The following is a 14,603-nucleotide window of genomic DNA, read 5'->3' on the forward strand; positions in this document are numbered from 1 at the left end:
CAGCAGTTTTGTGCCAGCACTTAGGAATGCAGTGTACATACGCTTCAGGTTACAGACTCCGCTAACCCAGAAATAGTGCTTCAGGTTAAGAACTTTGCTTCAGGATGAGAACAGAAATTGTGCTCCGGTGGCACAGCAGCAGCAGGAGGCCCCATTAGCTAAAGTGGTGCTTCAGGAACGAATTAAGTACTTAACCCGAGGTACCACTGTACAGGAAGGCACCTTATACCAAGTCAGATACTTTGTGCATCTAACTCTGTATTGTCCACCCTGACTGGCAGCAGCTCTCCAGGCTTTCAGCCTTTCCTGGCCTACCTGGCCTGAGCCTTGGAGGGAGGGGCTCACAGCATTGACACTCCAACAGATCTTGCCTCCTCGTGAGGTTCCCGGGGAGATCACCAAGGCTAGTATAGAGCAGTATGTTCTTCTGTATGTCCAGCTTCCAGCACCAGCCAAAGTTCATACATACTCTCACTACACACAGCCCCACTTGGCTCCCTGTTCTCTATCAAGGTGAGGTGGTAAAAGACCCACCCGTTTGTTTCTGAGCCCTCTCTCTCACCCCCATTTTAAACTTACTAAGAACCCTGCAAGGTTGGTTAAGCTGAGACTGAGTGCTGCGTCCTTCCTTTTTCACATGCTTTCTTTCCCTTGCTGTTACATTCTCTAGATATTTTACGTTGACTCAGTGGGGCGAAAGTTCCTGCTGCTCCTTGCTTTTGGCATGTGCACCATCCTCTGCATCGTATTAACCATGAACCTTGAACTTCAGGTTGGTTGGTTTTCCCCGAACTCTTCAAGCACCGATGTCCTCGAAAGCCAAGCGTTACTCCGTCGATTGCTCCTTGGCTATGTGCACGCTAGCAACTGAAAGAGCATCATTACGCATTAATACTTTGAAATGCAGCAACGTCGCTTCTCTTCTGCTGCGTTTCAAGTTGTGTTTTCACATTGCTGTGCACACCAGAGAGGAGGCACCTGGTGCATACTGCATGTTGGGTTTCCCCACCTCTGCAATCCACCTGCCCCCAGACAGATGACGCTGTCAACTGCATATTTCTTTCACAAAATTTATATACCACTTGTTCATTAAATTAAAAAAGCCCTCAGAGTTTCACAATTGGAATAAAACAATGAAATTATTTAAACAGTTTATAACCACTACAGTCGTACCTTGAATCCCGGACACCCCGGAACTTGAACGTTTTGGCTCCTGAATGCCACAAACCTGGAAGTGAGTGTTCCGGTTTGCAAACATTCTTTTGGAACCTGAACGTCTGATGGGGCTTCCATGGCTTCTGATTGACTGCAGGAGATTCCTGCAGCAAATCAGAAGCTGCAATTTGGTTTTCGACTTCCAAGGTACAACTGTATCTTGAAACCTTTATTAAAAAAATTAAAACATGTGCTGGCATTCTACATGTCACCTAAACTGTTGAGCTAAGTCTGGGACTTTTTGCAGACCAAAAACTGCATGCCAGTGGTGGGTGGGGCTAGAAGCAAAAGTAGGCTGAGCAATGAACTCACATCATTTGCCTTTGAAGAATAGGCTGGTTTCTGCACACACCTTCCCAAACTCCTCTCTCGCCTCCGTCCAGGCATGCAAGAGGCATGATCAGAGTTCAAAGAGCACATTTCCAGCTGGGCAAAAACACACTGAAGGAGGGTGTGTGGAGCAAGGCTGATATGGCCTTGGAATAGGTCGCAGCTCTCTATAAATGAGTGTGAGTGATCGAGGCCTCGCATTAACATCGCTCCTATTTACACAGTTGATACGTGGGGACCATACCTTATCAAAATGGTCATATTTGGTTTGGATAATAATAATAATAATAATAATAATAATAATAATAATAATAATAATAATAAATTTATTATTTATACCCCACCCATCTGGCTGAGTTACCCCAGCCACTCTGGGCGGCTCCCAATCAAGTGTTAAAAACAGTACAGCATTAAATATAAAAAACTTCCCTGAACAGGGCTGCCTTCAGATGTCTTTTAAAGATAGGATAGCTGCTTATTTCCTTCACCTCTGAAGGGAGGGTGTTCCACAGGGCAAGTGCCACTACCAAGAAGGCCCTCTGTCTGGTTCCCTGTAACCTCACTTCTCGCAATGAGGGAACCGCCCGAAGGCCCTCGGTGCTGGATCTCAGTGTCCGGGCTGAACGATGGGGTGGAGACGCTCCTTCAGGTATACAGGACCGAAGATTCTAGCAAGCCTTCTGTGCAGCACAAGGTGCTTAAAAAAGGACCAGATCTTTCCCTTGTTATCCCATCAGAGATGCTCCTCTGGCACTGGCACATTTTCAAGAAGGGGGCCAGGCCTCCCCCAAACCCTGCGGCAATCCTCAAGAGGACGCACCAGGATGAAGATGCTTGGCTGTACCGCGTCCCTTTGAGAATCGCCAGGGATGTGGCAGGGTGAAGCATGTTCGCAGGCCAAGTCAACCTGGCCAGGTTGGGAGGGGTGTCGTGCGTGTGACATCATGCACATGTGGTGGGCGCAACTCATTTTGGGCACAACTCAGTGCCGCTGTCCTCTGGATTCTTCCCAATGGGAAGTGATCTCTCATGAGTAAACAGCATCTGATTGACCAATAACATCAGCGATTACATCAAAAGTGCTTTGCCCAAACCTAGCAAGCTTGACACACTCTCACAACTCTCTCCAACAGGGAGATGCCTTGTGGATGTCTTACGTCAATGCGCTCCTCATCAATATTTTCCTCATGGGACATGCCGTCGGACCTAGTAAGTGCTCAGGTGATACGCAGAGTTCCTTGGAGGAGGCGCAGGATGTGAAGAGCAAAAGGTTTCCAAGGATCGAGGGTGGTCAGGCACCCAAAGCCTTTATTGATCCTCAGCCCCTTCCACTACAGTGTGTCAGGAGCCAGAGTCAGGTGTAGATCAGCAATATAAAAAACACAGTGACAGCAAAAACTCTTACAAAACAGCGCAGCCCTAATGATCCCAGCAACTCTTCCCTTTCCAGTGAGGTTAGGCCGACTCTCTCCTTGTCCTTCCACTGGCAGGTGAAGACTGTTTTATTCTGGCAGGCCTTTGGGAACTGACTGTTTTGTTGTTTTTAAGGAAAGGGTCGTAGTGTTTTTAGTGTTTTTATTATCTGCATTTTAACAGATTTTGGGCTTGTTTGTTTTTTCATTGTTTTAATCCTGTTACAGTTTAATGCAGAAGTCAGCAAACTTTTTCAGCAGGGGGCCGATCCACTGTCCCTCAGTGGGGGGCCGGACTATATTTTGAAAAATATGTATGCACCTAATTCCTATGCCCCACAAATAACCCAGAGATGCATTTTAAATAAAAGCACACATTCTACTCATGTAAAAACATGCTGATTCCCGGACCGTCCGCGGGCCAGATTTAGAAGGCGATTGGGCCGGATCCAGCCCCCGAGCCTTAGTTTGCCTACCCATGGTTTAACGTAATGGGATTAAATATGAGATTACAGTTTCGTAAGATCCCTTGAGTCCCAGGTTCTGTGGAAAGAGCAGGGTACAAAAGAATAATGAAAATAATAGTAGATGGGTTTCTAAGACTGAAGAACACTGATCTACTGGGCTTCGTAGTGAACCGCAGAAGTCCCACGATCCTGTTTTCTGTTGATGTTTGTTAATGGTATGTTCAGAAAATCTCCGAATGAAAGTAGTTTGTAGCACGTTACATGAAAAAACCATTTAAAAAATGGAATGCCATTTTGAGGCCAATGGTTTTATAGTATTAAAGACTGTTTGAAAGGTTTCTAATCTGCTTTTCAAGGGGGCAGACTTCACAAAGTGGTGTAGAAAATAAGCATCAAAGTATGGCCCAACTTTACAAGGGACGCGGGTGGCGCTGTGCGTTAAACCACAGAGCCTAGGACTTGCCAATCAGAAGGTCGGCGGTTCAAATCCCCGCAACGGGGTGAGCTCCAATTGCTCGGTCACTGCTCCTGCCAACCTAGCAGTTCGAAAGCACCTCAAAGTGCAAGTAGATAAATAGATACCGCTCTGGTGGGAAGGTAAATGGTGTTTCCGTGCGCTGCTCTGGTTCGCCAGAAGCGGCTTAGTCATGTTGCCCACATGACCCGGAAAAACTGTCTGTGGATAAACATCGGCTCCCTTGGCCAATAAAGCGAGATGAGCGCCGCAACCCCAGAGTCGGTCACGACTGGACCTAATGGTCAGGGGTCCCTTTACCTTTATGGCCCAACTTTAAAACTTTTTAAAAATCTTCTTTGTGGTTAAAAAATATATAACAACAAATGGCCCCAACAAAATACCTCAATGCATGAGATGTGTGTGTGTGTTATTTTGTTGTTTTTGTTTTAACTATTTACTTGCGTTTTTACCTTGTATTTTATCCTGTGAACCGCCCTGAGATCTTGTCATGAAGGGCAGTATATAAAGCCAATAAATAACGACAACAACGAGAAAATAAAATATATAAACAGTTAAGCAGAGGCAAGATTAAACCACTTTAACAATAGTTCTCTTTAAAAAAAAAAAATCTCCTCCCAACGAGCAGTGAACTCTTTTCTCTACACAGGTGCTCTTCCCAACCTGATAATAGCAGAGATTTTCCTTCAGTCCTCACGGTCCTCAGCCTATGTGGTCGGGGGTTTTGTGCATTGGTTACTAAACTTCTTCAGCATTGTGACCTTCATCAATATCCAGGTGAGTGATTCTGGTGGTCCGTGGGTGTTCTGAACCTTCTACAGTGAAGGGCTGTAGCTCAGCAGTAGAGCATCTGCTTGGCATGCAGACGGATGTTGAGGACCTAGGAAGCTGCCTTGTCCCTCACTAGTCCATCTAGCTAAGCACTGTCTACACTGACTACCAGAGGCTCTCTAGGGGTTTCAGACAGGGAGTCTTTCTCAGTCCTACTTGGAGTCGTCGGGGGTTGAACTGAGCACCTTCTACATGCAAGGCAGATGCTCTGACACTGAGCTATGGTATTTCCTGTAAAAAAACAAAACAAAACGTAATATTCTAGTCCTCCTAATTCTAGGTAAAGGGTTGAATAAGGGTTGAATACAAACACAAGAAGCTGCCTTATATCAAGCCAGTAGTGTCTACACGGACTGGCAGTGGCTCTCCAAGGTTTCAGAGAAGGGGCCGCTCCCAGTTTCACCTGGACTTGCCAGGGATTGAATTTGAGGCCTCCTATCCCTGAGCCACAGCCATGGGCATAGCCGGGGGGGGGGCAGCTCTCCTCCCCTCCCCCCAAAATCAAGTAATTAAATAAAAATACTTAAGTAAAAGTATAAATTGTAGAAAGATATTGGCAGATTTTTTCCCCGAGCACTTGGGGTCAAAAGAAAGGAATTTAAAACAACCGCTACTGAGACATTTCATTCTGAATCTGCTAGACAGAGCCAGACAGAGGATGATGACAGGTAGGTGTTCTCCCTGCCCCCTAAATCCTGGCTACGCCTATGGCCATAGACCTTTCCCACCTTAGGTAGGATGGAGAAAGCACATTCCACGCCTACCCTCACCTGGTCCCAAACCTTCCCTTCTGGGGTGTTACTAGAGAGAGAGATGGAAACCAAGCCTTATGAGGAACAGTTGAAGGAGTTGGGTATGTTTAGCCTGGATAAGAGAAGACAGAGCACTGATAGAGAACTGTAGAGTTGGACTCAAGTGTCATCTGGTAGCTATCTTCAAATATCTGAAGGGCTGCCACATAGAATACAGAGCAAACTCTCCCCCCCCCCCATTGCTCCAGAGGGCAGGGCCCAAACTAATGTATTCAAATGGCAAGAAAGAATATCCCAGGTAAACATCAGGCAGAACTGTCGACAGTGGAACCAACTATGTCAGAGGATTCTCTGGCTGTAAATTTTGCACTGTAGCAGGGGGTGGGACCAGAATACCCTGGCCAGGGGGTCCCTTCCAACTCTACAATTCTATGATTCTATGAGATAACCCGGCCTTGAGTTCCTTGAAGGAAAAAAGCACTGGGTGGGGAAATATAATGTGCTAAATTAATAAGCTTATGCCTTTCTGTGGGTGGATCTACACACAGGGGAAAAAAACCCCACTATTGATAAGTCATAAAAATTAAATCTTTATAACAAAAGAAAAAAAACCTCTATGTAAAATCACATAGAAAAGTTTCCTGCTCTACAGCGCCATCTGGTGTTGCATGTTTATAACACATTTAAAACTCAGTTTTTTGACTCATGTTGCTGAGCCCCGTTTCTCTCTCTGTGTGTGTTGCTGCTCCTGTTCCTTTCCAGAAATACATCGGATTCTTCAGCTTCCTCATCTGCTGTCCGATATGTGCTGCCACCTTCTTTTTCATCTTAAAGATGATCCCAGAAACCACGCACCAGACTTTTCTGGAAATCAGGAAGCAACTGCCCATCTACGTGGCCCAAAGGCAGATCACCAAGATGGAGCGAATGCCGAGGAGAAACACCAGGCGGGCGTTGGGGGAGGGGCAAAACCCCGTGTAGAATTTGATTATAAACATTTATAATCGAGCCATGATCCCAAGGGAATCTTTACAGTTGTCCATCAGCTGTCTCAGCCCCATTGAAACGCCAGTATTGAGGTTTTGCCTTGGTTAATTCATTGCCCACCCTCCACCCTAAAGTGTGGGCTCCAAACTTAGGTGGGGTCCGAGAAATACGCACCTCAAGGGTCAAAAGCCCAAGTAGAGAGGTGCGTCTTCCACATTTGATAGAAACTGCATAATGCCAGGCACATCGCTGTGGGGAGGGAATTCGACATCTTAGCGAATGACACAAAAAAGGGGGGTAGTGTGGGGTGGGTGGGAGGCCATGGCTCCGGGCACAGATTTCTGGGGGGACGTGAGGTGGGGCAACCAAGTGCGTCCACAACAGGCTCCTTCATCAAGACCTGAGCCATTGGGGGACAAGGCAAGGTGCACCCGGGCTCGGCCTTCAGGCCTGGGGTGGTAGCGGCGCCTCTTTCTTCTTGTGACCAGCGAAGGAATGCCTGCGTACCTCCCACCCCTGGGCTGGCTGAGAGGAAGGGAGTGTGGGTCCTGCTGCTGCCGCCCACTGAAAAGAGGTGAGAGGCTCCACCTGGATGGGGAGGGTGAGAGGCAGGCGGGGAAAGAGCAGTCATGTTCTCCTGTCAGACCATTGCGGCTCGGTCGCTCCAGTGGCGTCGGCGGTGAGGGCTGGGATGGTGCAGCAGGCTCTGTTCAGCCTCCATTAGGGCGGTTCATTAATTTTTTTTTTAAAAAAATGACTGCTCCAAAGGTCTTATCTTACTACACTAGAGATTGCCATATTTTTCGCTCCATAAGACACACTCTTTCCCTCCTAAAAAGTAAGAAATGTGTGTGCAAGCAGGAGGCAGGGGGAAAAGCCCCCAAGGCTCTTGCGGGCTTTTCCCCAGGACGGAGAAGGGACTGACTGGCCACGTCAGTCCCTTCTCCCTCCTCGTAAAAAAGCCCACAGGAGCCGCGCGCTCTTTAAAGGGTGTGCCGGCTTCTGCTGGCTTTTTTAGGAGGTGGGTTTTTTTTAGGAGCTGCTGGCTTTTTTAGGAGCGTGTGTGCGGCTCTTGGGGGCTTTTCCCCCTGAGGAGGGAGAAGGGCAGCCCGTCAGTGGGATGGGATACAGGCTCTGCTCAGCGCTCCCTTTAAAAAAAAATTTTTTTCTTGCATTCCCCTTCTAAAAACTAGGTGCATCTAATGGTCAGTTGCGTCTTATGGAGCGAAAAATACGGTATATAGCGATATCCGAAATTTCATGCATATCAGTTAATATCTTAACCCTCCTCCATGAAAACAGCTGTTTACTTGGCCGTTTTCCTATGTCATGAAGGCTGAAATTTCAATTCAGGGGAGCAGGGTCAAGATATTAACTGACATGCATGAACTTTCACATATAGCTATATAATCCCTAGTGTAGTAAGGTAAGACCTTTGAAGCAGGCATTAAAAAAACACACATTTTTTATGAACCACTCTAGCCTCCGTGCCTCACCCTGGCATGCCCCCCTCATGCTCCCACGCACCTCGGCCTGCCTACACACACCTGGGCACCATCAACCCATGGTACACCACTGGACACAAAGAAGGCTGTCGCCCTACCTTACATGAGCAGCCAAGTCTTTAGCATATGCGCCGCCAGGGTGCAAAGATCTGCCCAGAGCCCCCAAATTTAGTTTAGCCCCCCAATTAACTTTGATTATGCTTATGTCAGACACCACGCCTTATCTCTTGTTTACGAAAGAAAGGAGGAAAAAGAAACAAACTTTTTTTATGTGGTCATTTATTTACAATACGCTTATACTTCAGTATACAACACTTAAACTTATAAGTATTGTTTAGGCACGTACTTAGGAGAAACATCAGTCGTGTCAAAGGTGCTGCTGACCCCACTGCCGCATAGCAGCTCAATACAATACGTAACATAATATTTTGATGTAAGAGTTAATTTCATGTGCATGGCAGAAATCGAGAAAAAAGAAATCGGGCTCCGGCAGCGTGGCAGCAGCGGGAGGCCCCATTAGCTAAAGTGGTGCTTCAGGTTAAGAACAGTTTCAGGTTAAGTACGGACCTCTGGAACGAATTAAGTACTTAACCTGAGGTACCACTGTATGTATTTTGTTTTTCTTACTTGATCCAAATTATTTATTATTTCATAACAGGTAGATGGTTAAGAACTTAGGCAGCTTCAGCAGCAGGCACCTGGCGCCCCCCAGAAATTGGCGCCCGGGTGCCCTGCACCCCCAGGTAAAGACGGCCCTGTACGTGAGCATCTGAGGGCAGAGAAACCACTAAGAGGATGGAGGTGGTCTTTCAGATATTTGGGGCCGAAGTCATTTAGGGCTTTAAACATTCACTTGAGTGCCTTGAAGTGGCTCCAGATTACCGTATTTTTCACTCTATAAGACGCACCAGACCACAAGACGCACCTAGTTTTGGGAGGAGGAAAACAAGAAGAAAAATATTCTGAATCTCGGAAGCCAGAACAGCAAGAGGGATCGCTGCACAGTGAAAGCAGCAATCCCTCTTGCTGTTCTGGCTTCTGGGATAGCTGCACATCCTGCATTCTCTCCATAAGACGCACACACGTTTTCCCTTACTTTTTAGGAGGGGAAAAGTGAGTCTTATAGAGCAAAAAATACGGTAGATCCCGTGAGTCTGCTCAGGAAGCTGAGGTCTGCAGATTCCTCTTCCACCCACAGATTGTGCCCATGAGAACTATGAGCTCTACCCGTGAGCTGTGGCCTCTGAGCAGCAACTCCTTTGTAGGTTCACAGTTAAGCGTGGGGCTTGTTTGTTATTACCCTGAGCGCCCGTCTTTCAAAGTGTCTCGGCAAACATTATCCAAAAAAAGGTCACGTTAAAGCGTTGCTCGTTGAAGTGGTTTGCAAAGTGCGAACCACAATGCAGGAGTCAAATAAGAACAGAATAACTTGTCCCAAGGCTAGGGATGAAGGGGAGAAATTTGATTCCGTTCCCATTTAAAGACAAAACGCCCAACTTTCAGAAACAATTCACAAACGGAGCACAGCCATCCTTTGATATTGGCGATTTCCGCAATGCAGTTGTGCATTGTGCAAAAATGCATATAAAGTGTGCCTTAAAATGTACCTATTATAGAAGGTAGCATATGAAAAGGCATTTATACGTTGGGGAAATTCACCCAGCCATCTCATTTCACAGTCTCTCTCTGGTAGTAGACAGCCTCCGAACCCCCACAAACACAGCATGGTGACAAACTTTCCCCGCTTCTCTGTCGCCAACAGCCTTTAGTGCTATTGGGTTATTTTGTCTTTCTATATGGCGCATACACACTGATAAGACTTATTCTCCATGGATTGTTTTCAAAAGCCGTCTAAGCTGGCAAACCTTAATCAAGCATATAATCCAATTCACAACCCACATAATTAAGCCTGGATTTCAGAATGAAAAGTGCAGTTATCCATTGCTTTTGGCAAACACTGTCTATAGTAGGAGAGAAACGGGGGCGGGGCGGGGAGTGGATCAGTCCAATGGTCCATTTAAGTCCCGCATCCTGTTCTCACTGGGGGGAAGCAGATGCTTGTGGGAAATTCAAGCACAAGAAAACTCTGCCCTCCTACAGCTTCCAGCAACTGGTGCTCAGAAACATTACATTACAGAGCACAGACATTGTGGCTGTTAGCCATCAATAGCCTTCTGCACCATGAATTTGAAGATTTAAGTCATCCAAGTTAGTGGCCATCACTGCGGGAGTTTAACTATGTGCTGCATGAAGAAGTCCTTTTTCTTATCTGTCCCTGAATAATAATAATAATAATAATAATAATAATAATAATAATAATAATAATAATAATTTATTGTTTATACCCTGCCCATCTTCCAACATTCATCATCACTGGATGTCCACAAATGTAATGATAAAAATCTAATTTTAAATTGTTGTAGCCTGCCCTGGGACCTACTGGTGAAGGGTGAGCAATATTATCATTATCATCATTTATTGCTGATCAGTCCTCTTTTTGTCTTGTTATGAGTTAATGTTTTTTTAATGGAAGTGAGAGCTGGACCATAAAGAAGGCTGATCGCTGAAGAATTGATGCTTTTGAATTATGGTGCTGGAGGAGACTCTTGAGAGTCCCATGGACTGCAAGAAGATCAAACTTATCCATTCTTCAGGAAATCAGCCCTGAGTGCTCACTGGAAGGACAGATCGTGAAGCTGAGGCTCCAATATTTTGGCCACCTCATGAGAAGAGAAGACTCCCTGCAAAAGACCCTGATGTTGGGAAAGATGGAGGGCACAAGGAGAAGGGGACAACAGAGGATGAGAAGGTTGGACAGTGTTCTCAAAGCTACAAACATGAGTCTGACCAAACTGCGGGAGGCAGTGGAAGACAGGAGTGCCTGGCATGCTCTGGTCCATGGGGTCACGAAGAGTCAGACACGACTAAATGACTAAACAACAACAGTCCTCTTTAGTGCTTTTTAGGGTGCAGGCTTGCTTTACAAAATTGTCTCTCATCCTCAAATAGCCTATACCAGTTAAAGGAAAAGGTGACTTTTGAAAGCCGCCTCTTGAGTTCTGTGGCTTCAAGAGGGAGCCAGAGGACCAGAAAACAGGGTGGCTGATCGAAGGTCACATGTGCAAGAGCAGCAAATCATCTCTGTGGAATTGACACTTTGAGCTACGGTTGTCAACCTCTCTCAGTACCAAGGAAATATAAAGGGCAAATAGAAAGAGAATCTACCCAAGTGATGCCGACACTAAACCCCACACATACACTAAGGAAAATAATACATGTTTTACCACCAGCACCACCACCACCCTCTCTTTCTTCCCAACCTTAATACTGCATATTACACCAATGTCTCACAACAAATGTAACTGATTCTAGAAAACACAGCCTGAAAAAAGAGACAATGCACGTACTTTTGTAACGTAAGGAAATCTTTAATAAAAATTATATTTTTAAAAATACGTGGTTGATAGATGCTACCTGGTTTAAGTCATTTTTAAATTTTTTAATTTACTTTTTTGATTGTAAACCTGTGGGCAGGGGCTGTCTCATTTTAATTGATGCCATGTATGCCACCCTGGGAGTTTTTTGGGTGAAGAGCTGGGTAAAATGCTCTCAATACAGTCGTACTTGGTTCTCAAACAGAATGCGTTCTGGGAGTCTGTTCAACTCCCAGAACTGTTCGAAACCAAGGCGTGGCTTCCGATTGGCTGCAGGAGCGTCCTGCAGCCAATTGGAAGCCGCAGAAGCTGCGCCAGATATTCAGCTTCCGAAAATCATTCAAAAACCAGAACACTCTCTTCCGGTTTTCGATCGTTTGGGAGCCAAAACATACGAGTTCCAAGGCGTTCGGCAACCAAGGTATGAATGTCATAATGAAAATAATAGGCACTAACCACCACTACAGTCAAACTTAAAAATGTCAACAACACCAGTCATTCTACACGTGCTGACAAGGAAGCCGCTCGGAGTGGCTGGGGGAACCCAGTCAGATGGGCGAGGTATAAACAATAAATTATTAGTATTAGTATTAGTAGCAATGAAGGTAATGATTTGGTGGGGGTTTTCAATTCTACATCAGGTATTGCACTGACCTGCCTAAAGAGGGAGCCAGAGGACTAGAGAAGAGGGCAGCCAATCAAAAGTCTTATGTGCAAGAGGGGCAATGGCATCTCTGTGGAATTAACCCTTTGGCTGCATTATTAGTACTATAAAACGAGGTACAATTGTCATAAGGGGTCGATAGATGCGACCTGGTTTAAGATCTTGATGTTAACCCCAGATGTGTGTGACAGGTTACCCAATCACAAAAGAGATAATTTTGCACTTTCTCAGCAGCAAGTTCTTCCTTGTTGTTACTTTATATCATAAAATGTTTTTGTACCCAACTCTCTCTCTCTATATATATCTATATATCATCTATATATCTATATATCATCTATATATCTATATATCATCTATATATCTATATATCTATATATCTATATATCTATATATCTATATATCTATATATCTATATATCTATATATATAATTTGTATTCCACCTTTTCCTCCAAAGAGCTCAAGGTGGCCTACATGGTTCCCTCCCCCTCCTTGTTTAGTCCCCACACCAGCCCTGTGAAGGCTGATCAGGGAGAGAGGCAGTGACTGGTCCAAGGCCTCATGACCAAGTGGGGATTTGAACCCTGGTCTCCCAGATCCTTGTCCAAGACTCTACCCGCTGTACCACATTCCCTCTCAATATTAGTCATAATCTAAGCAGATCCATTGAAATGAATGACCATGGGTTCATTAACTTCAACAGGTCTACTTTGAAATGGTGATTTTTTTGGTCCACAGCTGGGTCCCTACCCTACAATAAACATCACCACATGCTCTCAAGTAACCCTCTGTAGACATGCTTGCATGATCCTTGGAAAACATGATCCATGGAAAATTGCATGATCAAGAAAACATGGATCAAGTAGGTACAGGAGGAGGAGAAGAAGAAGAAGAAGAAGAAGAAGAAGAAGAAGAAGAAGAAGAAGAAGAAGAAGAAGAAGTAGTTATTTGTACCCTGCTCATCTGACTGGGTTTCCCCATCCACTCTGGGCAGCTTCCAACAAAGATTAAAAATACCGTACATTAAAATGTCACACATTAGAAACTTCCCTGAACAGGGCTGCCTTCAGATGTCTTCTAAATGTGAGGTAGTTGTTTATCTCTTTGACATCTGGTGGGAGGGCGTTCCACAGGGCGGGTGCCACTACCGAGAAGGCCCTCTGCCTGGTTCCCTGTAGCTTTGCTTCTCACAGTGAGGGAACTGCCCGAAGGCCCTCAGCTCTGGACCTCAGCGTCCGGGCAGAACGGTGGGGGTGGAGACGCTCCTTCAGGTATACTGGGCTGAGGCCGTTAGCAGCTTAGCTTCCATATAAGAACATAAGAAGAGCTTGCTGGATCAGGCCAATGGCCCACCTAGCATGCTCCGCTCACAGTGCCGACTCAGGTGCCCATGGGAAACCCTCAAGCAAAACCCAAGCACAAGAGCACTCTCCCCTTTCCAACATTATTCAGAAGCATTGCTGCCTCGAACCATGAAGGCAGGACATAGCCATTGTGACTACTAGGCACCGATGACCTTATCCTCTATGAATTTGTCAAGTCCTCTTTTAATACCAGGTACAAAACACACCCACCTCCCATTGCACACAAATGGAAAACCGGTGCTGCAGATATTTCTCTTCTGGGGTTGCTCAGGGTTCTTTTGTTGTAGGTAGTGAGCCAGCTGGGAGTCTGCCTTCAGCCGGATTTGGCTCAACGGTGCCTAGCTGCCAACCCAGAAAAATGACAGATGATGCAACTCTGACCTGAAACACACACAGCAGCAGGAGCGGTTCAGGTGGTGAATGCTTGTGCAGGAGGTTGAGATGTTACCCACAGCCTAGTTTATCTGCATCCATTTATTTTTTTTACCAGCTGAACTTTTATTGTTTCCAAAACCAAAAATGAAAACATTGCTCTGTTTGATGAGTGGGGAGGGGCTTGGAAGGAGGTGTGGTCTTGTATGGAGAGGGGTGGAGTAAAAGGGGGGTCTGGATTGGAGGAGTAGGACAGTGCCATGTCTCTCTCCACGCTGGAGGGTTGAGGGAGGGAGTGGTTGGTGGGGAAGGGGGTGCCACGGATTTTGCAGCTCGTTCCGTCTCCCTCTGGCCTCTCACTGCACTGCTTGCTCCTTGGCGCTGCTGCCAGAGTCCTGGGGCTTCATCACGTCTGGGAGCTCTGGGGGGCTGGAGAAGGGATCAATGTGGAGGGGCTCAAAGGCATCTTCAGAGGCTCTGAAGGCCAAGCCAACTGTTGCTGGGGCCTGAGGTTGTGCTGTCTGGCTGGTGAAGCCACAGTCTCCGAGGGTTTTGCTGTCATCCAACAGCTGGTAATCCTTGTATAGTCTTTGTTCTTCTGGGGGTCTCTTAAGTATCCCCTCAACAATTCTTTTCAGCTCATACACTGGACTCCTTGGCATCTGTGAAGATGGTCGTCTTGTGACGTCGGATCATTAAAAAGACATCTAACCTCAGCCCAGACCCCCCAGAGAGGAAAAAGCAGCAGAACCCCCAGTCGTCTGCATCCATGTTTTGATATCCACCCATCTGCACAT

At 46.1% G+C, this 14,603-nt stretch overlaps 2 protein-coding genes and 1 pseudogene across 3 annotated transcripts in view; 1 reads left to right on the forward strand and 2 right to left on the reverse strand.

The window, feature by feature from the left end:
* Positions 1 to 6,497, forward strand: part of LOC310711085 (uncharacterized protein) — a 41,417-nt gene extending 34,920 nt beyond the window's left edge. Inside the window, exons 23-26 of the mRNA XM_083512558.1 lie at positions 671 to 772; positions 2,679 to 2,754; positions 4,549 to 4,676; positions 6,245 to 6,497. Of these exons, the coding sequence (XP_083368684.1) occupies positions 671 to 772; positions 2,679 to 2,754; positions 4,549 to 4,676; positions 6,245 to 6,463 (525 nt within the window). The 3' untranslated portion in view covers positions 6,464 to 6,497. The remainder of the gene's footprint in view (positions 1 to 670; positions 773 to 2,678; positions 2,755 to 4,548; positions 4,677 to 6,244) is intronic.
* The window catches only part of H6PD (hexose-6-phosphate dehydrogenase/glucose 1-dehydrogenase), a 217,144-nt gene that overhangs the window by 183,815 nt on the left and 18,726 nt on the right, over positions 1 to 14,603 (reverse strand). The window lies entirely within an intron of this gene.
* LOC310711025 (elongin-B-like) lies at positions 13,908 to 14,592 on the reverse strand (annotated as a pseudogene). Its single transcript has one exon. The product of its transcript is annotated as an elongin-B-like (transcript).

Source organism: Podarcis liolepis (assembly GCF_965112155.1).
Source record: "Podarcis liolepis genome assembly, chromosome: 7".
Lineage (NCBI taxonomy): Eukaryota > Metazoa > Chordata > Lepidosauria > Squamata > Lacertidae > Podarcis > Podarcis liolepis.